The sequence below is a fragment of the Salvia splendens genome, chromosome 4, assembly GCF_004379255.2.
Source record: "Salvia splendens isolate huo1 chromosome 4, SspV2, whole genome shotgun sequence".
Taxonomy (NCBI): domain Eukaryota; kingdom Viridiplantae; phylum Streptophyta; class Magnoliopsida; order Lamiales; family Lamiaceae; genus Salvia; species Salvia splendens.
Genome location: NC_056035.1, coordinates 37,746,738 through 37,772,796, shown reverse-complemented (window position 1 = coordinate 37,772,796; position 26,059 = coordinate 37,746,738). Strand labels below are relative to the sequence as shown.

The 26,059-nt window shown below is 35.7% G+C and overlaps 2 protein-coding genes across 2 annotated transcripts; both read left to right on the top strand.

The window, feature by feature from the left end:
* Positions 1 to 6,512: 6,512 nt before the first annotated feature.
* LOC121801110 (UDP-glycosyltransferase 75C1-like) lies at positions 6,513 to 8,045 on the top strand. The gene is made up of 2 exons (XM_042200569.1): positions 6,513 to 6,578; positions 7,080 to 8,045. Exons 1-2 carry the CDS (start codon positions 6,513 to 6,515, stop codon positions 8,043 to 8,045), a joined length of 1,032 nt encoding a protein of 343 aa, XP_042056503.1.
* Positions 8,046 to 12,552: 4,507 nt separating this feature from the next.
* Positions 12,553 to 25,186, top strand: LOC121801109 (probable acyl-activating enzyme 16, chloroplastic). Its single transcript, XM_042200568.1, has 17 exons — positions 12,553 to 12,869; positions 14,412 to 14,603; positions 15,894 to 16,008; positions 16,307 to 16,394; positions 18,513 to 18,724; positions 19,386 to 19,504; positions 20,571 to 20,720; positions 20,846 to 20,913; positions 21,421 to 21,526; positions 22,562 to 22,720; positions 22,819 to 22,872; positions 22,954 to 23,061; positions 23,305 to 23,455; positions 23,807 to 23,886; positions 24,049 to 24,194; positions 24,626 to 24,683; positions 24,765 to 25,186. The coding sequence occupies exons 1-17, from the start codon at positions 12,711 to 12,713 to the stop codon at positions 24,864 to 24,866; spliced, it is 2,067 nt and encodes a 688-aa protein (XP_042056502.1). The 5' UTR covers positions 12,553 to 12,710; the 3' UTR covers positions 24,867 to 25,186.
* The last annotated feature ends 873 nt before the right edge of the window (positions 25,187 to 26,059 follow it).

Sequence of the window (26,059 nt, the reverse complement as noted above, 5' to 3'; positions counted from 1 at the left end):
GCACTCCAGATCAAACCTCTGGTTCCCTTGTTCAAAATCCTACTCCCAGTCAACAACGAACTCCGGAACAGCCGGAAACGTCGAGACGAGAACGGGCTCAGGAGCAACCGGAATCGTCAAGACAGGGACGGACTGAAATTCGCCGAGGAGTTGTGACTATGAGCGAGCAAGATCAGCAGATGCTTATTGCAGAGACTCTTCATCGCCGAGGTGTTAGGACTTCTCGGGCTCGGGGAAGAGGCGTTGGGTCGAGGATGGCATCTCGTCGACCTGCTTATTCTTCATCTGCTCGGAACAACCGAACTCGGCTTCCAGAGGATTTTGCAGATAGGTGGCTTAACTTCAGCAACCCTGGACAGTAGAATAGTCCTTTGTAATAGCGTAACGCCATTTTGTAGGGTAGCGGAGTTGTATGCCGAACAAGATTTGAAAATGAAATTTTGTTTTCGCTTCTAACACTGTATTTACAGCTTAGCGAAAAAATTTCATCGTACTTGTCCTCGGTCTTATGAAGTAAACTTCTTTGACCGGACTTGGTCCTTGATCTTATGAAGTACACTTCTTTGACCGGACTTGGTCCTTGGTCTGATGAAATAAACATCTTTGACCGGTCTCGTCTTTGGTCTGATGAAATAAACATCTTTGACCGGACTCGTCTTTGGTCTGATGAAATAAACATCTTTGACCGGAATCGTCTTTGGTCTGATGAAATAAACATCTTTGACCGGACTCGTCTTTGGTCTGATGAAATAAACATCTTTGACCGGAATCGTCTTTGGTCTGATGAAATAAACATCTTTGACCGGACTCGTCTTTGGTCTGATGAAATAAACATCTTTGACCGGACTCGTCTTTGGTCTGATGAAATAAACATCTTTTGACCGGACTTGGTTTGTGTTCTAATTTGGCGATTTGTTGCCGGGATCGAACTTTCCCTTGTCCTAATTCGGCGAGTTTTATCGCGTGGATCGGACTTTCCTAGTTAACCGAAGTGGTCTTATGCAGTAAACCTCTTTGACTAGACATGGTCGTCCTCGGTCTTATGAGGTAAACTTCTTTGACCGAACTTGGTCGTCCTAATTCGGCGAGGTTTATCGCGTGGATTGGACTTTCCCTTGTCCTAATTCAGGCAAGTTTTATCGCGAGAATCGGACTTTTGTTGCAGTTCGTTTCAGACGAAGTGCTTGATTCTTAAGCAGAATTGTGGTCTTGTATCCTCTTTAGAAGCTTTGACACACAATCGTCGGCTTGTTGCAGCTCGTTTCGGACGAACTGCTTGATTCTTAAGCAGAATTGTGGTCTTGTATCTTCTTTAGAAGCTTTGACACACAATCGTCGGCTTGTTGCAGCTCGTTTCGGACGAACTGCTTGTTTAAGCTGAATTGTGGTCTTGTATCCTCTTTAGAAGCTTTGACGCACAATCGTGGGCTTGTTGCAGCTCGTTTCGGACGAACTGCTTGATTCTTAAGCAGAATTGTGGTCTTGTATCTTCTTTAGAAGCTTTGACACACAATCGTCGGCTTGTTGCAGCTCGTTTCGGACGAACTGCTTGTTTAAGCTGAATTGTGGTCTTGTATCCTCTTTAGAAGCTTTGACGCACAATCGTGGGCTTATATGTTCTAAAAAGGGGATCAGCCTTTGAAGAACGAGATACCTCAGTTATATTTGTAAGAGACGACACTCACATAGACAGACACAACGCACGGACAAAACGCACAGAAACACACAAAGACCAAGCAAACCAAAGAAAGCACATTGACCGGACTGTCTCTTACAAATGGAACTTTTTGAGGTTGGGAACGTACCATGTTCGGGGTACTTGTGCTCTTGACACGTGAGTCAATTAGTAAGACCCTTTGCCGAGGACTTCTGACACCCGATATGGACCTTCCCATGTGGGTTCGAGTTCGCCCAGCTTTTCTGCTCGGCTTACTTCGTTGTTTCTCAAGACGAGATCTCCCACTTGAAATTGCAGCTTTTTCACCCTTTGGTTATAATACCGGGCTACTTGCTCCTTGTACTTGGCTGCTTTTATGCAGGCCAATTCTCTTTTTTCTTCAGCAAGATCCAGTTCGGCTCTTAGTCCGTCCTCATTCAGTTCTGCTGAGAAATTAAGAGCTCGGGGACTGGCTATGCCGATCTCAACCGGAATCACGGCTTCAGTGCCGTACACCATCGAGTTCGGCTTCAGTGCCGGTGTGACTTTGGTCATTTCGCTTGCCTTTGACTCCGGCAGCAGTGATTGCTGTGCTTGATGGTGCCGATCTGACTGCTCGGCACTTTTAAGCGCAATCTACGAACACACTTGCTCTTTTTCGATCACCTCGGATGACCGCTATCCCTCCTTTAGTGGAGAAGGTGTTCGGCGAGGACGCCTCTGATCGCTATGACCGGGCTTCTTTTTGTCTTCTCAAGAAGAGCTGTCTAAAGACCGTTTTCGACGGTCTGCCTCATCGGCACGAGAAAACTGGTCCGCAATGTCCCACATCTCTTGAGCTGTTTGCGGACTGCATTCCACGAGCTTTCTGTAGAGAGCTCCGGGCAGGATTCCATTTTGGAATGCCGAAATGACAAGTAGATCATTGAGATTATCTACTTGTAGGCATTCCTTATGGAATCTCGTCAGGAAGTCGCTGATCTTTTCGTCGCGACCTTGACGTATAGAAAGCAGCTGAGCCGAAGTAATCCGGGCTTCCGCTTTCTGAAAGAACCTCCTGTGGAAAGCATCCATTAGATCTCGGTAGGATCTAATGCTGCCTTGAGGAAGGCTGTCGAACCACCTTCTGGCGTTCCCGATGAGCAGCTCGGGAAACAGCTTGCACATGTGGACCTCGTTGAGACCCTGGTTCGCCATGTTATATTGGTAGCGTCCCAAGAAATCATGAGGATCCACGAGTCCGTCATAAGTCATCGACGGAGTTCGGTAGTTCTGTGGAAAGGGAGTTCGGGTGATATCGTCCGAGAACGGAGTCTTCAATGCTCCGTACATGGCGAACCCGACGTCTCTTCGGTATGGAGGAGATGGAGTTCTCCTGTGATTCCGGTACCGAGGATTCTTTCTCCTGGAAGACAAGACACTACTGCGGTAGTGACTGTCTCGTATGGAGGGAGAGGGAGAATCCGCCGTTTTTGTCTCCGGCTGCTTTTGGCTTTTTTGCAGGAAGGTTAAGAATTCCTCTTGCTTTTCAGCCAAAAACAGCTTGACAGCCTCGTTCAAATCGGGCTGCTGGGAAGACTCGGTGGGGCGATTTTTGGAGCGGCTTGTTCCTTCGCCAGGAGAACTGGTGGTGGATTTATCCCTAGGCTGTTTTCCAGACCTATGGGATGGATTGGCTTCCTCCTGGTTCTCACGGGCAGGAATACGGGTACTCTGCGATCTGGTATGCATTTTTCGGGTGGAAAAAATGGATCAAAAATTCGCTTTATCACAAATTTTGTTCTCTGCTTCCCACAGACGGCGCCAGTGATGATTCCGCGAATTTTTGATGTTAGTAAAAGCACGTAAAAATAAATTACGACACAGAGAATTTTACGTGGTTCGATTTACTGAGGTAAATCTACGTCCACGGGGAGAAATGGGGGCAGGTTTGTATTGCTTGATCTGCGAATTACAGCTTACAACACAGACTTGCTATATGATTATTTCTCTAGAGAGATTCCAACCTCTTCTATCAGATCTAAGTTCTATTTATATAATGAATTCAGATCATGGCTTGCATCACCACCCTAAGTCGTGGATGTCGTGTAGGTTATGGCCTAAGATCGTGGGTGAAGCGTAGGTCATGGCCTACGATCGTGGCCTGAACTGACATCACGTGGTAGTGGGTGTGTTGGACATCCGGTATGGGTCCACTAACTCCTTGTTCGGTCGAATACCGAGACCGAACTGCTTTGGTTGCCGATCTGAGAGTAGAGCTTGATGCCGACCTGAGAGCAGAGCTTGATTGGTTGGCTTTTACCGAGCTGTAGGCTGAGGCCGAACTCTTTGGTAATGCCGAACTGAACTCTTGGGCTTTGGGCTGGCCGAGCTGTCACTGCTATTGGGCTTGTTTAGTACGTACCCCATCAACTATATTTATATATGTGTCTGTGGTCGTGGTTCAAAATCAGATCAGCAAAATTATGTTGGAGAAAGAAAACGTTTGGAGAAAAAGATTTTTTATCATTGGTGGAACAAGATTGTTGGGGAAGTAGGAGGAAGAAGAGAATTGGGTGAAGAAAATAAAATTGGTGTAAAAAATCTAAATTGTGGTGAAATAGTAGGGGTAATCAAGTCAATTTATAAATATTGTTGGATAAATAATAAGAAAAAAGAAGAGAAAATAGATAAAAAAAAATTCAAAAATCCTTTATTCCGAAAAATTTGCAAGCCACGATCTGTCACCAAATTTAATCCCTAATTTCGAAAGGCTTGCGAATTGAGACCATTTTTCCGAAATCTCTCACCGCAGTCTTCTTATAGGTGAATTCTCCATTTTTATTGTGGTGTACCATGAACGTTTCATAACCTATCATTGATAGGTCGCTAGCACATATATTAGCAAAAAAAGTTAAAACTGATTACACTTAATGTGAAAAAACCAAAACAGTTACAAGGTAGTTTATATAGCACAACGTTTCCACATCTTAAAACTTTTTCAAGCTTTTTATAGTATAATAATAATAATAATAATAATAATAATAATAATAATAATAATAATAATAATAATAATAATAATAATAATAATAATAATAATAATAATAATAATAATAATAATATGCTATTAACTTTTAAAAGGTGTAGTCTTCTTCTTACTCAACAAAAGGACAAAAGCAATTAAAATTCATAACCACATGTGTATGATATTCATATAAAGCAATCAAAATTCACAACAACATTGTATATATAATGCTTTAGCAAAATCAGAAGCGAGATTTAAGAGAGAACCGTGAGATTATCAGAAGCAAGATTAAAGAGAGAACTGTGAGAGGAAGGAGAGTGGCGGCTGCGGCAAAATGATAAGAATTCTGTAGGAATTGTGTGCTATTTGAGTTAATTACATACTACGAATATTAATTAGGTTTTAGTATGTCCAAGGGCTATTGGTGGGCTTGCTTAGTAGGTTAAATTAAAGGTATAACATTGAAAGCTTTAATGATTATCATATCTCGTAAATTTAAAGAAGATTATAATTTAACTATGATTTTACTTAATTGATAATCATAGATAGTTTTTTCGTATTAAATGAATAAATATTGTTGCCTAACGCTGCTCCAAGATTTTGTATTAAGGAGTATTACTAAATTAAATAAAAGGAAATAAATATTGCGTAGTACTAAATAAGGAGTATTACTAAATTAATATTATAAGTAGATTACACTAATCACTTCTCCTCTTAACAATGATTTATTAATTAAATATTTTAGTTTATTTTGTCATTAATTTGTTATATTTAATTTTTAATAATTCAGTGACTTTAAGGATATAGTTTGAAGGATTGTTATTTATTCAATGATTTAAATATTGCAGAATATGCGCTATACAATACAATAATGGTGTTGTTTGGCTGCCATGACAATCCATCTAGGATTAAGTTGTCAACCGAATAACCCCAATGCATCAATTTTAATTTACATTAATGTAGATCATTAATCTAGATCAAGCTTTTTACAATTAGAAAAAAAATTATAGTATAAATAAAACAATTTCGAAATTTAATTACAATTTACACAAATATTAGTAAATTAAAGATTGGTCACTATGAATTAAGATAATATATACATATACATAATTAACTTACTAGTTTTATTCAAAAAGCTCAATAATGAAAAATAATGAGAATATATTACTAATAATTAACTAATAGTAACAGATTTCATAATATTAATTTCATTAGCGACATGTCCTGTGACTATTATAATAAATTTCAGTAGCAATGTCATGTGACTATTATAAATGATTGGTTTCTCTTGGAGACTAGATTTTAGAAAATCATACTATTGAATTAAATGAGAGAGAATATAAAATAATTAAGAAACAATATTAATAATATCGTTTTTTGTGAAATAGGAAAATCAATCATTAGTGGTGAGACAAACATAAAAGGGAAAATCAATCACTTGTATACTGATGAGGGAGTATAATTAAAAATTTCTTCTTATTATTAATATATAGTAATTTATACTAAATTAAGGCACATAATAATTATAATAATATAAGCCGGAGTTATTATTAAGTGCTACCTACGTATTTTAAAGATTGATGTTTATGGGCTTAAAGATTTCCTAAAATAGAGAGTTTGAAAGTTTATATTTTTAAGAGACGGACTAAAACGGAAAAGGTTGCTATTTTAAAATACGGAGGTAGTAATATTTTGCAACTTTTTGTTAAATATTTATTACCAGTGCAATTTTTTGTTGTTAACTAGTCGCAGACCATTTACCGTCGCTAATTTGTTGGTAATTTAATACCAACGACATTTTGGCTGTTGCTACTTACTAATTAAAATTGTTCTATTGTAATTCCATTGGTAATGTATTACCAACAACATTCGTTGTTGCTACTTGCTAGTGAATATCAATCCGCTGCAATATTGTTGGTAATTTATTACCAGTGACATTTCTTCGTTGTTACTTACTAGTGAAAATTAGACTGTTGTAATTCTGTTGGTAATTTATTACCAACGACATTTTTCTGTTGCCACTTCCTAGTGAATATCAATCCGTTGCAATATTGTTGGTAATTTATTGCCAACGAAATTTGTTTGTTGCTACTTAGCAGTGCAAATGAGTCCGTTGTAATTCCATTGGTAATTGTTTACCAACAACATTTGTATGTTGCTACTTATTAGTAAATATCAATCCGCTGCAATATTGTTGGTAATTTATTACTAGCAACATTTGTTCGTTGCTATTTACTAGTGACTATCAATCTGTTACTATATACGCTGCTAATTATGACCCGTGATTGAGAAATCAAAATCCATCATAAATTCACTACTAATTTCGCTAGGACAATTACTAGCGGATATTCCGCCCCCAATCTGCTACTAACAGCAGCATACTATATCTGCAACTAATTTTCGCTGGTAAATTGACAGTTTTTTGTAGTGTGCTTCCCTCTCCAAGGCCACATCAACCCTACTCTCCAGCTAGCCAAGAACCTCGCCGTCCTCGGCACCACCGTCACGTTCTCCACCGCCACCAGCGTCCTCGAACGCCTCCCTGCCTCCAACGGCTTGTCCTATGCCTCCTTCTCCGACGAGAACTTCTCCCTCACTGCCGCCTACCTCGCAAACTTGAGGCAATGTGGCCCCGAAAATCTCACCAAGATTATCCAAAAGTCCCTCGACGACGGCCGGCCGGTGACCTGCCTGGTCTACAGCCTCATGGTCCCCTGGGATTCAACGGTGGCGCGTGACATGCACGTCCCCTCCGCCTTCCTCGCGATACAGTGCGCCGCCGCCTTCGCCATTTATAGCCGTTTCTTTGGCCGCGGCGGCGCTGAATCGGATGGAGGAGGGACTGATTCATCAGTTTGTGTTAGGATACAAGATTTGCCTACTTTATCTAGTTGTGATTTGCCAACATTTGTATTGCCTGAAAACGCCATCAATCCAGTCATGGGGCCTATGATGATAGAGCACATGAAGGAGCTTCAAACCCTTCCAAAACCACTTGTTCTTCTAAACACATTTCAAGAACTCGAGCAAGAGGCCATCAAGGAGCTCGAGAGCAAGCTAAATGTGCTTGCAATTGGGCCGTTGATCGCGACAAGCTACTCATGTGGTGAGGAGAATTACATGGAGTGGTTGGACTCGAAGCCGGAGAAATCGGTTGTGTACGTTGCATTTGGTAGTTTGATGGTATTGGACAACGAGCAAAAGGTTGAGATTTTGCATGGACTTTTGCAGAGCAAGAGGCCGTTTTTGTGGGTAGTTAGATCATCGGATAGCGAGGACGAGGAGGTGGAAGAAATGGATGAAGAAGAAATGAAGAAATGTGATGGTATGATAGTGGCATGGTGTTCCCAAATGGAGGTGGTAAGCCATAAGTCCATTGGTTGATTTGTGACGCACTGTGGGTGGAATTCGACTCTTGAAGGTCTAGTATGTGGGGTCCCGATGATCGGGTGCCCCCATATTTCTGACCAAACCACGAATGCTATGCTTGTGGAGAAGGTGTGGAGGAATGGGGTCTGAGCGAGGGCGAATGGAGAAGTAGTGCTAAATAGAGAAGAATTAAGGGAGTGTTTGGATGTTGTGATGGGTGAAGGAGAAAGAGGTGAAGAGACTAGAAAAAGTGCTTTAATGTTGAGAGGCATGGCCATGGAATAAAAAGATTATGTTGGAATAAAAAGAGCAAGATGTTGGGCTGGTCCCATTATGTGGGAGCCCAACTCAAGTTGGCCCAAATAGATGGGCATTTTTTTAATGCTAATTAGTGTGTGTATTTAATTAGAAATTGACACCACATCTTTTGATTTGGGTGAATCACAAAAACTGAAACGGTGGTGCAGAGAAAAGAAGGAAAAAAAAAAAAAAAAAAAAAGAAAAGAAGGAGAGGGTCAGCTGCTGTTATCATCAATTCAGAGTCAAATTGAGAGATTGAGTGGCAACGTGTAACTCCATTTTGTGAAAGGTGAGTGCAGATTTTCAGCTTGGTGCAGTTCTGTTCGAGGCTTCGATCGGGTATTCATCCGTGGTTTGATTGAGCTGAAATTCGGACAGTGGGTAGTCGACTTGAAGATCTTGATATTGTACGGTGGGATTGTTGATCCGTGAACAGTAAGGTCAGATTTTCTGGTGTCGAAGTCAGCCCCTGTTTTGGTGATTTTCTTAACTTGTTTTGGGTATTTTGCTTAAGATTGTTTTATCAACCTAGTTGGAGTTCATACTTGTTGTAGAGGTTGGATATTTGATCTTGTAGCAAAAACATATTATAGTGGAGTTTTTGAGTGGACTCTCAAGTCCCGTGGTTTTTCCCTTTTGCTTCGAAAGGGTTTTCCACGTAAAAATCGTTGTCTCAGTTTATATTTCTGCTGATTGTTTGTCTTTGATATTATCGTGCCATATTGTGTTTGAAATAATTATCGGACTTGTGTTATTGGGAGAGAAAGAACACCGTTTGTGCTTCCGCAGGCTTTGGTTGTTTGGTTTCTTCCCAGCACAAGACACAATGGAATAATTAATTTTACTTTCAAATTTATCTTATGAATTAGTCCAAAGTATAGGGAGGTTGAACCACAAAAAAATGCTAAACAATATCTCCAATATGACTTTCGAACTATGTTGTTATCTAAGAAAGTCCAATTTTATTTCCTACCAGGTTGTAGAGAGTTTATGGATTACCGAAACTGTATCATTTTGTACCATGTATTTCTAAAAAATAATTACACAATGGAATCCGATTAATCATATTAAGAAATCAGGCATAAAAAAATAAAGCCAAGAAATTTTTTATACAAAAGCAATAGTTTCACTTTTAACTTAATATTTCTTAAAATTCAAAATCTTTTAAATAAAATGGATATAATTTGGGTGTAAAGTGATATTTAATCTATTTTTATATAGACTGACTGAAGTATGGTCTTAATAGAGTGAACTACATATTTATGCCATATACTATTCATGACACACATTTACGCGTACGCTCTCTCCACTTTTAAATGCAATTTTGTGATCACTTGATATAATTAGTCTACTTTTTAGGAAATAATGGTGTATAAACTTCTACTACTTGAAACTTGAATAATAATTTTCTTTTAAAACCACAAATTACAAAGAGTGATGTTAAATGGCCATATTAGGGCCAGCCATAATTTGTCCTTTAGCTGAAAATTAAATGAGTTCACTTAATAATTAACTCGACTTAAAAGTATTAAAACTGTTAAGACAACTCTACCATCTACCTTAGTTTATAAAGTAAGTACTTTATATTCATCCATCCAACAGTGTTTTTATTACTTTTAGAAGATATTTACGTTTTATTAAAGTACTTTATATCCTTTTGCTTTTTATTTAGATTTTTATTTAAAATAATATTACTCGACATCTACTATAATCTTAAGAAATATTTTTATCATTACTATTACTCCCTCCGTCCCTCAAGAATATGCACTCTTTCCTTTTAGTCCGTCCCATAAAAATATGCACTTTCTAATTTTGAAAAGTTTTTTCTCTCTAATGAGGTGAGACTCATTCTCAACTAACAATACTTTATTTACTTTTTCTCTCTACCTCTCTCTTACTTTACCAATTTTACATTAAATCCCGTGATGACCCTAAAGTGCATATTCTTTGGGACGGAGGGAGTATTATTTTTATTTTTAAAATTATGTATGACGAAAAAAGCTATCATAAATTCATAATTTAGTTATAACTTAATATTAAGTTTCAATACTATGTTATAATAATATTTTATAATCTAATAATCGTATATCATATTACAGTATAATATATTATTATTCGATTATAATACACCAGTGTTTAATACATAAATTATTAACTTGTGTAATATGATATAGTGGAGAATGTATTATAATCATAATTAGGGCCCGTTAAACCTAAATATTTGAATAAAATAAACCTAAAATAAACCTAAATATTTGAATAAAATAACAAGTTAGTAATGTCAAGATATAGATATTTATCTAGTCATTTCTAAATATTTGGTATTATAGATAAACCACCATACAAGCTTGTGTTTTTCCTAAGGCCCGTCTAGAGCCCGCGGATAGAGCTTCAAAATAAGGCTATATGTATCCTACAAAATACGTAGGATAGCTTTTTGCTTCAGCTTGTGTATGGAGAATTATATTTTTCTCTCTTTCATACCCTTTGTCATTAATCTTCCTACAAACTTTTCATCCAACTCTATTTAAGTAAATCACAGTTGTAATATGCAAAAAAATAATCTAGTGAGTGTTCATTCATTATCGTATCTTCTTCTATTTCTCTCAATTCTTCTTTTTCATGATGAAATTCTTAGTGAGTTATCAATTCGTTGCCTATTGCTATTGTTTACTGTTATTTTTTTTTTCCCCAGTTCAATATTACTGATGAGTGTTGTTGGGTAAGGTTGATTGGGAACAAAAGAAAAAAAATAGATTTTTTAACAGCTCTGTTTGAGGCTTAAATTCTGCACTAGTGACTTGAACTCTTCTTCTAGATGAATTGTGCAAAACAAAATGGAACTAGTATGTATTTGATTTTGTGAAAAGATTGAACATATGTGTATGTTTGAAAGGGAACATGTATGACAATGGGAAAAAGGTGATCATCTGCTAAAAATCAGACGGAACTTGGTAAGGATCAGAAGTTGCATTCATCTTTGAAAGGAAGTCAAAAGGTGTTCTTAGATGCAAATGATCTTGTGTGGCTTAAGTATAAGGAGATTTTCCCCACCATTGATTTGAACACCATGAATAAGAAGTGGAAGATGAAAAGTGTTTTAAAACATTTGAGATTTGACTGTAGCACACAAAAATGGAAGGAAAAAATCAATTGTCAATACTTCTTCAACCCCTATTTTGTGGCCACACGAAGAAGATACCTAAGTTCTTAGCTTTATTTAATTTTCTTCGAAGACTTTGCTAAGTGAGTAGTAATAGAAAGGCATATTGATAAGGTCAAATATGTCATTACAAATTATTTCTGATTTCATAATTTTCCTATCAAACAAAATAGACTTTATAGAAAAAATATTAACTAGAATATCAAACGAATGTTATTAAAATAAAATATTTCCTTAACTTGATCCTAAATCTTGATCACTAACTAACCTAGGCATATCCCACATTACTTATCAAACGAGCCCTTAATGTATATACTACACTAATAATTACTACTATATATATACGAAGTAGTATGTCACAGTAAACTTATTATTTACTAGTATGTGTTTTAATGTGCCATTATTATTAGTATTACATTCAGTTGAGTAATCGGGGTTGTCAATTAATTTTCAATTTAATTATGTAACAAAAATCTATAAATCGAATAACAATTTGCTTTAATAAATTCAGTGAAATATTTGAATAAAATAAACCTACATTATATTAATATACTATTCACTTCGTTCTCTTATAATATAAATTCTTTCGATTTTCAAATTTTATAAATATATGAATTAAATTCAAACTTAAAATAATACTCCCATCTTTTAAACAAATAGCAAAGGGTAATAGTGTAAACAAACTTGATCATTAAATAACATAATTAAGTAGTTATTGCTTTTATGCTATATATTATACCCTTTTATTGCTTTTAGTCTACTTTGAGTTTGAGCTACGGCTATAAATTGTGAACCTAAAAAATGTCCACAATCGGTCATTAACTTTTATATTCCCTCCATCCCAAGATATTAGACTCATTTGATATTAGACTCATTTATTTTTCTATAAGAATTTATGATGTGTTTTTTAGTGATATAAGTGAGGTTGGTAATAAAGTAAATTTTTATCATAAATAAAAATGGTTCTAGGATATTGTGACACTCAAAATAGTATACGAGTCTAATATATCTAGGGACTGAGGGAGTAATCGTCAAAAAATGGAATATTGTGTCCACCAAATCAAGAGACCCTCTTGAATGCTGCATAATTTAATGGTCAACAATTGAAATGATTAATTAACCGGAGATTTCAATGTCGTTTCTCTTACTTCTCCAATGCTGAAAATTCACAGCGAGACATACTAAGAAATCTGGTTTTCTACTTTTGAGCTTTGAAGATGATTGCGAGCTCTTTTTCCGCACCAATGTCCTGCAATTTAATGCTAGCTTCGAGTTATTCGCAATTTAACCAGCATAGGTTGATCAGCTGCCGGTTTTTCTTCGACAGAGGTGGCAGATTCGTTAGCAGAAGTCAACGAGTTTACTGCGGGTCTGAGGTATTTTTCATGCGTGTGTGTGCGTGTCGCGATTTTCCTGCACTAGTTAAGAATTGTATTTGCTTGTTTGGTTGATGTTGTTTAGTTTCTGTTCAAGTGATCTGTCTGCTTAATTGGAACTTTTTGCTTTTGGTTTTGGAACTGATGATCGTAGTTCCTCTTTTTGTCAATTTCATTATCACTTATCAGTATCTTGAATTTCAGAATTGGCTGATATGTAGCAGTTTCTGTTTATTTTGTTTCACGTATGGAAGTGTTTTTATTGTTCCAGTGAAGAAATGTATAGTGTTGAATCAAGTTGATTTGAGTAAAACTGAATTTGGTTGATCGATCATGGATGTTCGGAGCTAAGAATATATAGGTTGAAGTTGGTGGATCATGGCTGCTTGGATTTAGGGCATATGCGATTGGTGTTGATCTGACAAGAGATACAAAAGCACAGAGATGAGTTTCATCACTTTATGATGAGTATGTAACAATGGAGTGAATTACAACAAGGAATGTATTTATCAATGTGATTTACAATTTAATAGGATATGGAGGCTAGAAGCTCTAAAAGAAGCATCTCTTGCATTGTAATATAAATTTTCAAACTGACTATCAAAATTAGCTTTTGTAAATGAATAGGGTGTCAGTGGCATGGCATACACAATCACTAGAAATTTCTCTATGATAAAATTGTAAGTTGATTATCATATTGCAAAGGGGGGTTAGAGTAGGAGCTATGTCCGTTACATATGTTTAACTAGTTTAAGTGGAACTGTATGGTTGGCTCAGCTGAAAACTTTTCAAACTTCTTAAGTATTTGCTGTGCAACACTCTGATAAAGTACTATTGAGGTTCATTGTCAGACTTGTGGTAACATAGAGAAAATATATGGGCTCGACAAGGGTGTTACAAGATCTGTGCTAAAAGTAACCTCACAAGAGTATTGTGATTTCAAATTGTTAGTTACAAAAGCAACAAATGGTAGCGCATGCCTTTTGATATAGATATCTAAGTGATGAGTTCACATGATCTATCATATCACACCAAAAAAACATTGTAGTGAAAACTATAATATCATAACTCTGAAAAGATGTATTGCATGGTTCAGATAAGCTTCTTTGATCAAGGACTTATATCTGCATCTTTCTCTTACCCTTATGATGATTTACTTATAAATGCACATTCAAAGCTGGTTGTTGGCGGGTATTAGCCTGTTGATAGTAAACAGCTGCATGACTTATAAAGTCTTTCTAGAAGACATTAACCTTGGTGTATTGTTTTGTCTAAAGCTGTCTTACCAACTTGCAAAGTACTATCAAGAAAAGATTTTTGATTTGATAAATGTAGAATAAAATGAGAATTTTATGTGCTTGCTGCTGCTAGTAATTTCCACTTATGTGTTGAAAAATATGTCTTAAATAAGAGGCAGTGGAGCTTATAACAGTTTATCATGCTATTTTTCTTCAATTACCATGATGTCACAGAGTGGAAATTTCCACAGAAGACAGAGGAAAAATATTTTAACATCTTGATTCCTTTTCAATGATTTTGAAGATAAATGATGTGCAGATCAGAAAGTTTGCTCCTGTTTTGGAATGTGAAATAGCATCAGGAAATGGGATCCTACAATCTAATGAGTGGAAAACAGTTCCTGATATTTGGAGAACATGTGCTGAAAAATTTGGTGATCGTGTAGCACTGGTGGATCACTATCATAACCCTCCAACAAATATGACTTATAATCAGGTTAGTTTGGGTCCTTATTTCTTATTGTTTTTTCTCTTTCGATATTTCAGGTTTGTGTAAATTACATGTATCATGTGCTCCTTGAATAACTTTGAAACGAACTTCCTTGTAGTGCTTCTAACTTTTCCATTATATCACTGAGTGCTGGATTCGAGCCATTAGCCTTTACCATCAATCTATTAATTGAATTGCATCCTCATTTATGCATCGGACATTAAGATTGTTCCCCAGCTACTTTTATTACTGATTTAAGTTATAATTCACCAAACAGTCAGTTCTTTAATTGTATGCTGAATAAATCGTAAATAATAAGGTGGTGCAGCTGACAGCTGTTAAGACATCTTTGTTCAAAATGCATGTATGCCCTACCAATGTAACTTAGCCTTGTCTTGATGTAGACATGTGCATGTTGTACTATTAAGAAAAGTCTAAAGTTCAATTTTGGTCCTCTACGTATGACCATTTTTCTATTTAAATTCTAAACAATATGCTAATGTCGCTTGAGTCTTGTACAACATGATTCAGGCCATTTTTGGCCTTTTCAATTTATTCATATGTTGAGGACCAAAAAGATCAATTTAGTCAGTGCTAAGGACAGAAAAAACACCTATAATTTAAAAAATGACTGGATTCAAAACCAAAAATTCATCAAATTTTCGGTGACATTGATGATACAATTGTAACAATCTTGATTTCAAAATGAAGTAAAGACATTTACAATAAGGAATCCTGCAGAAAAATGGATGGATTGACGGAAAAGGAACACTTTTAGTGCAAAAAAAGAATTTCAGCTTATTTTTCCTGGAGTTTGCAATTCCGGAGGCAATGCCTCAAATAGGACCAGATCCTGCTCGCTCCTCGCCGGCGGTGAGGTTTGAAAGGATGCACAGATGATGTTTGATTTGATGCCTTTGAGAGGCATTGACATCAACGTTGATGGCATTGATTCAGCTTGACAGTAATTTCTCCATTTTCTCTCTCCGCCGGTATTCTATCGCTGTCTTCATCTTCGTCCTCCGTCAACCAATCGTCGAGTAAAATTTGGTAATCTGTATATAACAGCTATGAGGCTGTGAACTTGTAGAACACTTAAATAGGAATTGTCTAAATTGAATTTGATTTTTGCTGTTTAGTAGGGACAGATGTAAGAGTATGAGAAAGGTGCTAGATGTTTTACCTCTTCTGTGCTGCAAACAAGTTAACATGATTTCTGTAAGATCTAATTATAATTTGAGGAAATCTGGTTTCTTGGACCAACTTCTTCTGAAGTATTTCCTTGATATATATCAGCTAGAGCAAGAAATTTTGAATTTCTGTGAAGGCTTAAGGGTCATTGGATTGAAAGCAGAGGAAAAGCTCGCCCTCTTTGCTGATAATTCATGCCGGTGGCTTGTTTCAGACCAAGGTATGCTGTTGAGAAACTCCATTTGGATGTGATGACCTGAAGAATGCTGGATTTTCCATAATCAAGCATGCAATGATTAAGATCTCCAGTTCAAATTTTGCATGACAGTCTGATTGTGCTTCCATTAAAGATGACAGCAAACATTTTTTTCTATATGTAAAATTGTAAATCAGATCAAGACTACTGGCCTTGTATTTCATTTCATATTTCAGTGCATTGCGGCATATCTCATCTCATGGCATAATCTTATACTTCTTGACTCAATCACTCTTTTTGTAATATGTTAAGTTAACCTCAGGTATTATGGCCACTGGAGCAGTCAATGTTGTCAGAGGTACAAGGTCATCCGTTGAAGAGCTTTTGCAGATATACAACCACTCTGATAGGTGAAAAAATCATTCAAAAGATTTGATCTTCTATTTTCCATGATATCTATACTAGCCAAAAGGACTTTAATTGAGCTGCATAATTGGGAGATCCTTTTTTTTTTGGATGCCGATCGCTCTTGAGAATGACCAAACATATGGGTGAAACGAAACCAACTGATAGAGAAACTCAAGTTTCTAATTCTTGTTTATTAAATTTTCCAATAAATCTACCATTAACACTAACAATAAGGCCTTCCTATAGGCAACAAAGAATCCTAATACTAATTGGAAATGAGAAGATAAACTCAACTTCTAATCCTATTTGGAAATGAATGCAAATAAATTAAATCCCTTTTAAGAGGATAGAACTTGACACAAACTAGAAAACAACTAAAAGATAAACTCCTACTACAAGTCTTCATCTTTATCGCAAGAGGGCTCACGCATGCATCAATTTCTTTTTATCTTCTATTTTGGTATATTAAGTTATTTGGTTTATATAGTTATTATAAAACTCAGTTATTTAATACAACTCATTAATCATAGAAAAGAGAGGGATTGCCTGATGAAAAATCTGAAAAAATACCAATTGTAGGGGTGACTGACCACCTCAGATGCTTTCACAAATAATGAATTTGACAAAAACAATTAAGGCAAATTCAAATCATATGGTAGTTGTCAGCAGCCCAGGCAAAACATTGGAATGACGATTCTGTAAATCAATTTTGTCGATGGAGGTCTCTAGATTTTAATACTACATCCATCCACGGAAAAGAATCTTGTTTTTCCATTTTGGGCCGACTACCAAATTAGTCTCTCTTACTTTAGCAAATTTGCATTAAAACCCGTGACGTTCACAACCAAGATTACTTTTTCTTTCTGACTCTCTTTACTTTATCAATTTTACATTAAAACCCGTGCCGTCCACAACCAAGACTACTTGTTGTGGACGGTGGTAGTACTAGAAATGAAATGATAGTGCTATTTGAAATCCCTTGGAAATTTATCACATGATTTTACCCGATTTTCTTTCTTCAATAGAGGAGGGAGTGATGTGGGGATTTTGAAAAAATATTTGGGTTGGGAACTGTTCTTCTGTAAAATTTCATATCTGTTCATATAGGGGATTTCATCTTCATAATGATCCTATGATTTTTTGGCTATTCCAACTCCAGCCCTTCACATGAGTCCTCTTTTTCATTTGACCTGCAATTTTATGAAATTTTAGAGAATCCAAAATTAGTGGTTTTTCTCTGTACTAGGTCAGGTGGAGGAGATAGATTGAGGCAAGACTTGAGGATGTTAAAAGATGTTTTTAGGGTGAGGTGTTCTCTTGTCAAGCTAGTTTACATTTCTCTTACCCTTAGGGATCCAAATTTCCTTCCCGTTGTTCAAAGATGTTTGGAAAGCCCCTATCATAGGAAGGCTCGATTTTTTTATTGTTGATGGTTTTAGGTCAAACTCCCCGCTTTCCAAACACTCTGTTATGCCCAAAATTGGTGTATATAATGCAGCTGTGATGCAGAAGAGTTGGACCTCATCATTTGCAGGCCCCTTTTAGTTTAGTTTATGGTATAGGATGCTAAATGAATCCTGATTATTATGATTCAAGCCATCCTCTGCTTGTTTTTTTTCCTTTAAAATTTTGAGCTAGTAGCTGTATAAGCAAAATGGTCAAGTTTTATTATGGAATTTATTCATTAAGCAGTGTGCTGGTAGCTTTGAGCAGACACGAGATGGGATTAAGGTTGTGGTCAGTATTTTTAAAAAGGCTATAGTCCAAAATTGGTCCTCTACATCTGCCCGGAAAAACTTTTTGGTCCTACACATTAAGTGTGATAGCTTCTGGTCCTAAACAGGAGGCTATCACACTGAATATAGAGGACCAAAATTTTTTTAGGGGGCAACCAAATGTAGAGGACAACTTCTGAACTTTAGTCTTAAAAAAAACTGAAGCTTCCTTATATTTGAACTTGTTTAAGCTATATTGATTTGCACATCACTAATATCATATGCCCAAAATTACTTTTGCTTTAATTTGTCTGGTATCACATATTAGTAGATGTTACATCATTATCCATTGGGCATGATATCTTTTCTTGAGTTAAACTCTGGCCTTTTGTTTGTTAACTGCAGTGTTGCTCTTGTGGTGGATAATCCTGAACTGTATAAACGGATTTCAGAGGCCTTCTGCTTCCGAGCCACTGTAAGGTTTATCATTTTGCTTTGGGGAGAGAAGACAAACATAACCAGTGAAGCTGCACCGGAGGTTCCTATATATACTTATCAGGAGATAATAGATATGGGTTGTCAAAGTCATGAAGCTTTACGCCATTCTGGAGATGCTAGTAAGCCTGTTTTATCTGCCATTACATAATCCTAATTAATTTATATTTTCCTTGATATTTCCTTAATAGAATGTAACCGGAAGTTAGGTTTACTGTTTTATGAAAGCATTAATATGTGATAAATTTTCTTTTTCATTGTTCTGCAAATAAGCTATATCAACATGGATTAAATTGGTCTCCATTTATGTACATCTGTTCTTGACGCGGGAAATAGTTCCTTTTTACATTTAAAAGTAAATTAACCATACTGTACATCAAATTTGTACAAATAAATTATTGTGTAATGCAGAAAAGTATAGAGACAAGTATGGAAAAGTATACAGTATATTCCATGGGAGTAGAAAACGGGGAGATTATAAAACTAGGGTTACAACTAGGGTAATCTAAAGTTCCAAACCTAAAATAACAACAGATATACAAGGAAACCTAGATGCAAATATAATCTACAAGCCAATGCTACTTTGGTCTTCAATTATCTATCTTTGTATCCCAAAAAGAAATGTTTGTACTTCCCCAGTTTGTGAAGGCCAGGGGTTGTAATGAGATTGGAAGAAGTTGATTCAGGATTTAGTATGTGAATTTATTGCTTACTTCTACTGTTCCTGAGTTTTGATTTACCCCACCCAAATTATAGTTGCTGATTTGGGATCATTGGTTTCAGGGACAAAATTTACTTATGAAACTATAAGGTCTGATGATATTGCTACACTTATATATACAAGTGGGACAACTGGGAATCCTAAAGGTGTTATGCTTACGCACAAGAATCTGCTGCACCAGGTAGGCTGCTTTGCTGTCTATTAACTTTCTGTCAGCTAATAGATATCTTTATGTGGTTAAAGTACTTCTGGTTATCCTTCTAGTTTCTTCAAAGGTGCCATTAACTGGACCCAGTATGCTTCCACAGACCATGCAAGAAAATTTAAAGTCAAAACTGTTTCCAAACTTAAGTTCAGCCAAAGATAGGTTTAGTATATTCATAGTGAATCAAGAATTATCCATGTCAATCACCAATAAAGAAATATGTTAGTTACCATTCTGCTAAAACAGGCTTCTGTTACATTGGAGAAAACTATTTCTGCTACTTGGGAACAGCAAACAGATTAGAGACAGACCATAATGAATTCATTCTTATGTATTATCACACAAATTTCTCTAGTCAATTATGCCCCACTCCGTTTCCTAATAACAAAATCAAGTCGCTTTAGCAGTAATAAATTTTAGGGTTGTGAATTTCCTTGACAATTCCCTAGTTTCTCAAACATATATCTTGGCAACATGGAAAAAGCGTGCCCAGGTCACTTGTGCAGTTGAAATTTTTTGGATGTCTATTTTACTACGATTGAAAGATGATAATATTATTGCAAGATGTAAATAAGGTTACAGTTATTTTATTTGAGCAATAAACCCTGATTTTAATGTAATTCCGGTGATGATCATCTATCTTGAAATGGGCACATTAATATTCCCGCTCTACTATGGGGCAGTTCCTTGTTAGTTTCCATGTATGGAGTTCCATTTCTCAATTAGAATTAATTATTTTTACGTGTGACTATTCTACACCTTGTACCTTGATATTGATGGACATAAGCTATAAGTCTTTGGAAAACTTGTTGCTCGCACTTTGTTATTTTTCTTCTTCATCACAATTGTGGTATATAGAGTGAACTAGAGGATATGATATCATGTACCATATCATACAAATTAAATGATTTCAGGTTTAGGATGTTGTATCATTCAGTTTGATGTTCTCATTTTCTGTATCTGGTTCTTACTAAGATTCCGGAGTTTTTTTTTTCCAAATCATACCATCTGTTCTGATGAGATATTTGATTGTGCTACATAGGTTGGAAGCTTCTGGGACATTCTGCCAGCTGTTCCTGGGGATAGATTTCTGAGCATGCTTCCACCTTGGCATGCATATGAACGAGCTGCTGAGTATTTCATATTTACTCTTGGAATTGAGCAAGTATATACAACAGTCAAGAACCTAAAGGTATGTAATTTATCCTTCATTTCACCAAATGCTATAGAAATATCATGTGGCCATTTTCTGATTACGTCAGGTTAACTATACAACTACTTTCTTAAGCGAATAATTTGATATTTTGTTTTTTGCAGGATGATTTGTACCGTTATCAACCTCATTTTGTAATTTCTGTTCCCTTGGTATATGAAACACTTTACAGGTGAATCCTACCACAATTGTTTTCTTTTCCAATGAGTTTATCTAGTATTGGACTCATTCAAGTTGTCATAAGCCCATGCTAAATCCACGTTGCCATAACTGAAGATGTACATTCATGAGTTTCTCGAAGCATTTGACTTTGAGAAAATCTACTAAAAATGGTGATATAGATTTGCCTCCATGTCTTGTTTTTGTCAGTATCCTCTGTTGATATCTATCTTAACTCATAAGTAGATGCTTTCACTTTGGTTTGGGATCCTGATGAATAATCATTAGCTAATTTAGAATTTCCTATTCAACTTGGAACATTTCTGCATAATAATTTTCACTACCAAATAAGATTCTGGTAAGCATAAATGAGGGAAAATCTGAAAATGTTCATGTTAAACTAGGACTATTAACCAATTTTTCTATAATAATTCTGCATTTTTCCAACTGTCTGCCATTTTAGCTCAACAAATCCCACTCCTTTACATAGATGATCAATCTTTGCTTGCATATACTGCAGTGCAATCCAGAAGCAGATCAGAACAAGTTCTGTTGTTCGTAAAGTTGTTGCTCTTTTATTCCTAAAGATCAGTTTCACATACATGGAGGCAAGAAGAATTTATGAGGTATCTTAAACTGGTATTACTTTTCATAACTTGTTGCAAGTATGTCAATGATAACTCATTTTGGTACACTTAATTTGGGAATCTATTTCAGCTGCTCAATCTGATATTCCTAATTCAGCCGACTGGGTTGCTACAAATCATGTGTGATGTGTATTGCTTACTTTTGTTTAAATTTTTCTAAGAATTGTAAATGTGCATATTATATCTTATAAGATTAATGTGATCATCAAATATGATATCTGATAAGTGATAACTACTTGTTTTCAGATTCTTTTTCTTTCCCCACCTTAAGGTCTACATCTGAAACTGCAATATTGTCTGATAGCTAAAATACAAATTGATGGTAGCTATGTTCTGATGAAGCAAAAGATCTTAAACTGAAGTTTTTGCTATCTTCTCAATGGTCTCATATGCGTCTTCCATCATTTAGCTTAAGATTTGACCAAAGATATGATTTTTTTCTGATTTAAACATTAGTTGTTTAAGCTTGTGCTTTCGACCGCTATTAATTTTTTATTTAATATCCACATACCTTTTTTTTCCCGAGTTAATCTGCAATATCTGTTTTCAGCGCAAATTAAGCATGTATATGTGCCTTATAAGTGGGTGATGTAATGCTTTAAAACATATAGGCTTCTAATGCTGATATACTGGTCTTTCACTTTCCTACGATACCTGCTCAAAAAAGTAATGTTAGCTTGAATGAAGGGAATGCTCTATGATAGTTTATTTTCATGTCCATTTCCTCCATATTACTTAATTCCAGCTGATTCCTTCTTATCAAATCACTACCCCAATAAAATCCCTTATTGTTCTGCAAAATGTGTTTGTTCATTGAAATCGTTCTATTGCTATTGTTGTTACTCGATTTGTATTTTGTGCTGTTACAAATGTTCTGAGAGATTCTGTTTCTTTTTTGTTTTGGAGTTGTCAGGGGTTCTGTTACTTGATAAAGTATGTTAAATAATTTTCTGATTTGTAGTGCTGCATTCTGATTTTCAGTTCTGCACTATTTTGTTTGTTGTCTGTTCCTAGGGGAAATGTCTGACCAGAAATCTTGAACAACCTTCCCACGTTTCTGCAGTGTTTGACTGGTTATGGGCAAGGATCATTGCTTTAATATTGTGGCCACTACATACATTAGCAAAGAAAATTGTCTATAGTAAGATTCATTCCGCGATTGGAATTTCAAAGGTTTGTGTTCATATAAGACTTTGTAGATCTTTTCTCTAACATGTCATCAAGAAGGATACATTCAAATTCCATTTTTATAAGAACTTCAACATTGGCAGGCTGGCATAAGTGGAGGCGGCAGCTTGCCCCCACATGTTGACAGGTTCTTTGAGGTGAGATGTGTGTGTGTTGTTTAGTCAATGATACCATGGATCTTGATCAGATTTTAAATTCACTACGTTTTATTGAGCCAGGCAATTGGAGTAACAGTTCAAAATGGATATGGCCTAACAGAAGCGTCACCTGTTGTAGCAGCTCGAAGACCAAACTGTAACGTAAGCAACATGATTCTTGCACTAGAAGCAGATGGAATTTAGAATTGCTAAATCATTATAAATGATGAAGTTCAACCTTTTCTGTTTCATTATTCTGTGAAGTGATTTGAAATAAGGTTGCCACTGGAGTGGAGGACGTTCCATTTAGTATACTTCTTTCTGTGACCAAACCTTTTTTGTTTCATTATTTAGTATTACTTCTTCCTGTGTGACACCATATATGTTTCTCATCCTTTGACCCCCTCTCTTTTCCCCAGATTTACTGTATAAACAACTGAACTGTTAAGATTTCTAGTTTATAGAGGATTATCTCTTGTTATTGGCTGGATTTGTCCTCCTCATTCTATAGGTCGAAGCCGTCGATCTAGTGGTGTTATTGTTCTAGAAGGACGTGCAAAAGATACAATAGTCCTTTTGACAGGTAAACAATAAATTTTGAAGGTTGAATCTGTTTTGCCTTCGGTCGACGTGCTTCGTTGAAATTAAACTGCAGTAAAATGAAGTATACCATATCCAGAAAACAGGAAGAAACATTGCTCAAACAAGTTTGACTTGTAGGAGTAATTAGATAAAAATCCAACCCTTCCTTGTTTCCAAGAGTTACTAAACGTATGTGCTAGTTATGTGTCAGTTTTGCACAGCCTTAATTTTCACTGATCTTACATCAGAATTGAAACTGTTCACTATTCCTTCTGGAACATTCTAATCATTTAACACTTACATAGTTCATAACTTCATATTCAATCAAACTCATAAGTAGTGGTTGTGGCAGGTGAAAATGTGGAGCCGGCAGAGATTGAGGAAGCTGCTATGAGAAGTAACCTTATTCAACAGATTGTCGTCATCGGCCAGGTGACAGCAATCATTTCATACAGATAGGATATCTTAGCCATTCATTCCCTCTTGATCAAACATAAATATTCGTGCAAACGAGATTTGTATCTGAGAACATTATAACTCGGCATACATATAGGATTTGTATTCAAGGGCTTCTATGGTATTCATGTTGTGTAGGATCGACGACGACTTGGAGCTATTATTGTCCCTAACAAAGAAGAAACCCTGTCACAAGCTAAAAAGCTGGCTATAGTGGAAGCTGATGCTGTAGAGCTTAGCAAGATGCAACAGATTAATCTACTGCACGAGGAATTGAGAAAATGGTGAGAAAATTGATTCAGCAAAGTTTTTATTTCATTTTGGGGTACCAGTTTTTTAAGAATGATTCTCTTTTGATCACATCTCTATATCCAAAGTAAAAGATTTTTTTTCGTAATGTTTAAAAGTAATATTTTCTGCTCCAACAGCCTTGGTCTCTGTTTAAACTATAAATTTAAAAGAAAATAGTTATCTACAGTTTCACTTTTCCACACAACTGAAAGGGCTGCTTGTATGGCCCTAACTTTGGAGAATATATTAGAACACATGATGGATTTTATGAAGGATTACATGATCAAACAGTATAATTATTCGTTCCATCAAATATGGAGTGGATTAGGCTACATTGTTTTGTCTATCAGAACTGTCAAAGTAAAACACACCCTAATAGTGTGAAATTGAGTCATGCAAGTATGTAATGTTGCTTTTCTTGCAGGACCTTGGACTGTTCGTTCCAAGTTGGACCAATCCTGGTGGTTGATGATCCGTTCACGGTAAAACTTGCATCACTATCGAGATTTTAATCTACCGTTGAATGCATTATTGATCATAGCTTGCTTCTGGATCCATTGCAGATTGATAGTGGTTTAATGACTCCTACGATGAAAATTCGAAGAGATCGAGTCGTGTCTTTGTACCAAGAGCAGATAGACAACTTGTACAAAGGAATTGCCTAAAAGAATTGGATTTTGCTATGTACTTATAGCTGTGTGTGCGTGTGTCAGTGTGTGTGGTACTGTGGTAGAGTGAGAGAGACAGAGAGTCAGGGACCTCAGCCTTCTGGACTGGTCTCAGAGGGAAGAAGATCAGAGACATAATCAGAAGAATTTGTAAGAATGCTTCTGCTTCAAACTGACAAAGTATGTTGTGAGTGTGTCATAGTAAAGAACATTCTCCAAAATAACTGGAGTTGCTAATAAAATGTTGTGATGCATCTGCTGCAATAGTTTCGACTCTGTATGTAATTTTGACACAGAAGACCTAGTCATAAACTAAATAATAGGAGTGCTCCCCTCCCTCCCACTAAAACTGATTCGTATTTCTTTTTGAAGGGTCCATCTAAATTGACTCATTTTCATAGTCTCTCTAATTTTATTCTCTCATATTTTATTATTTTTTCACCTCTCCATTTTATTCATTCTTCTATTGTATTCTCTCTACATTTAATTAATCAAACATCATTTTCTTCATCATATTCTTAAATTTTTGTGCCTAAAAAAATTGCATCTCTTTTAGTAGGAATATTACTTTGCTTTTATATTACTCCTACTATAGTATACTCCGTAATTATAGCATACATATGAATTTAATTTCATGTTGTTTTTATAAATTGGTGATATAACTTTTTCTACGAATGTTATTATTATTATTATTATTATTATTATTATTATTATTATTATTATTATTATTATTAGTAGCAGCAGCAGCAGAGAACATGTAAGTTGAGGACTACTGAAGCTCCATAAATCTCAGGACTACTGAAGCTCCATAAATCTCAGTACTACTTAAATTTTAAAATTATTAATTATATAAACTATTAATATTTCAATAATTAAAAATCTTTATTTATCTATTACGTGAATTATTTAATCCAGTTTTTATGCCCTGCAGGCTGCAGCTATTTCTGACAAAAAATTAAAAATTCAAACACCCTTAATTTTTGAGAAATTTCATTATTAGGGGGGTTAATTACGCCGACCTTTCGAAATTAGGGGTTAATTTCGCTGACCTTTCAGAATATGGGATCGAGGCATGCGTATTTTTCAGAATAAGGGATTTTTTATTTTTTTTCTTTTTTCTATTCTTTTTTCCTATTATTTATTTCCCATCATTTACAAGTGGACTAAACTACCATTTTTATATTTTTATC

Coding starts and splice junctions, on each gene's coding strand:
- LOC121801109 (XM_042200568.1), top strand. CDS start 12,711: ATGATTGCGAGCTCTTTTTCCGCACCAATGTCCTGCAATTTAATGCTA. Junction 16,395..18,512: donor ATATACAACCACTCTGATAG/GTGAAAAAATCA, acceptor TGTTAACTGCAG/TGTTGCTCTTGTGGTGGATA. Junction 23,887..24,048: donor AGATTGTCGTCATCGGCCAG/GTGACAGCAATC, acceptor CATGTTGTGTAG/GATCGACGACGACTTGGAGC.
- LOC121801110 (XM_042200569.1), top strand. CDS start 6,513: ATGTATTACCAACAACATTCGTTGTTGCTACTTGCTAGTGAATATCAA. Junction 6,579..7,079: donor AATCCGCTGCAATATTGTTG/GTAATTTATTAC, acceptor GTAAATTGACAG/TTTTTTGTAGTGTGCTTCCC.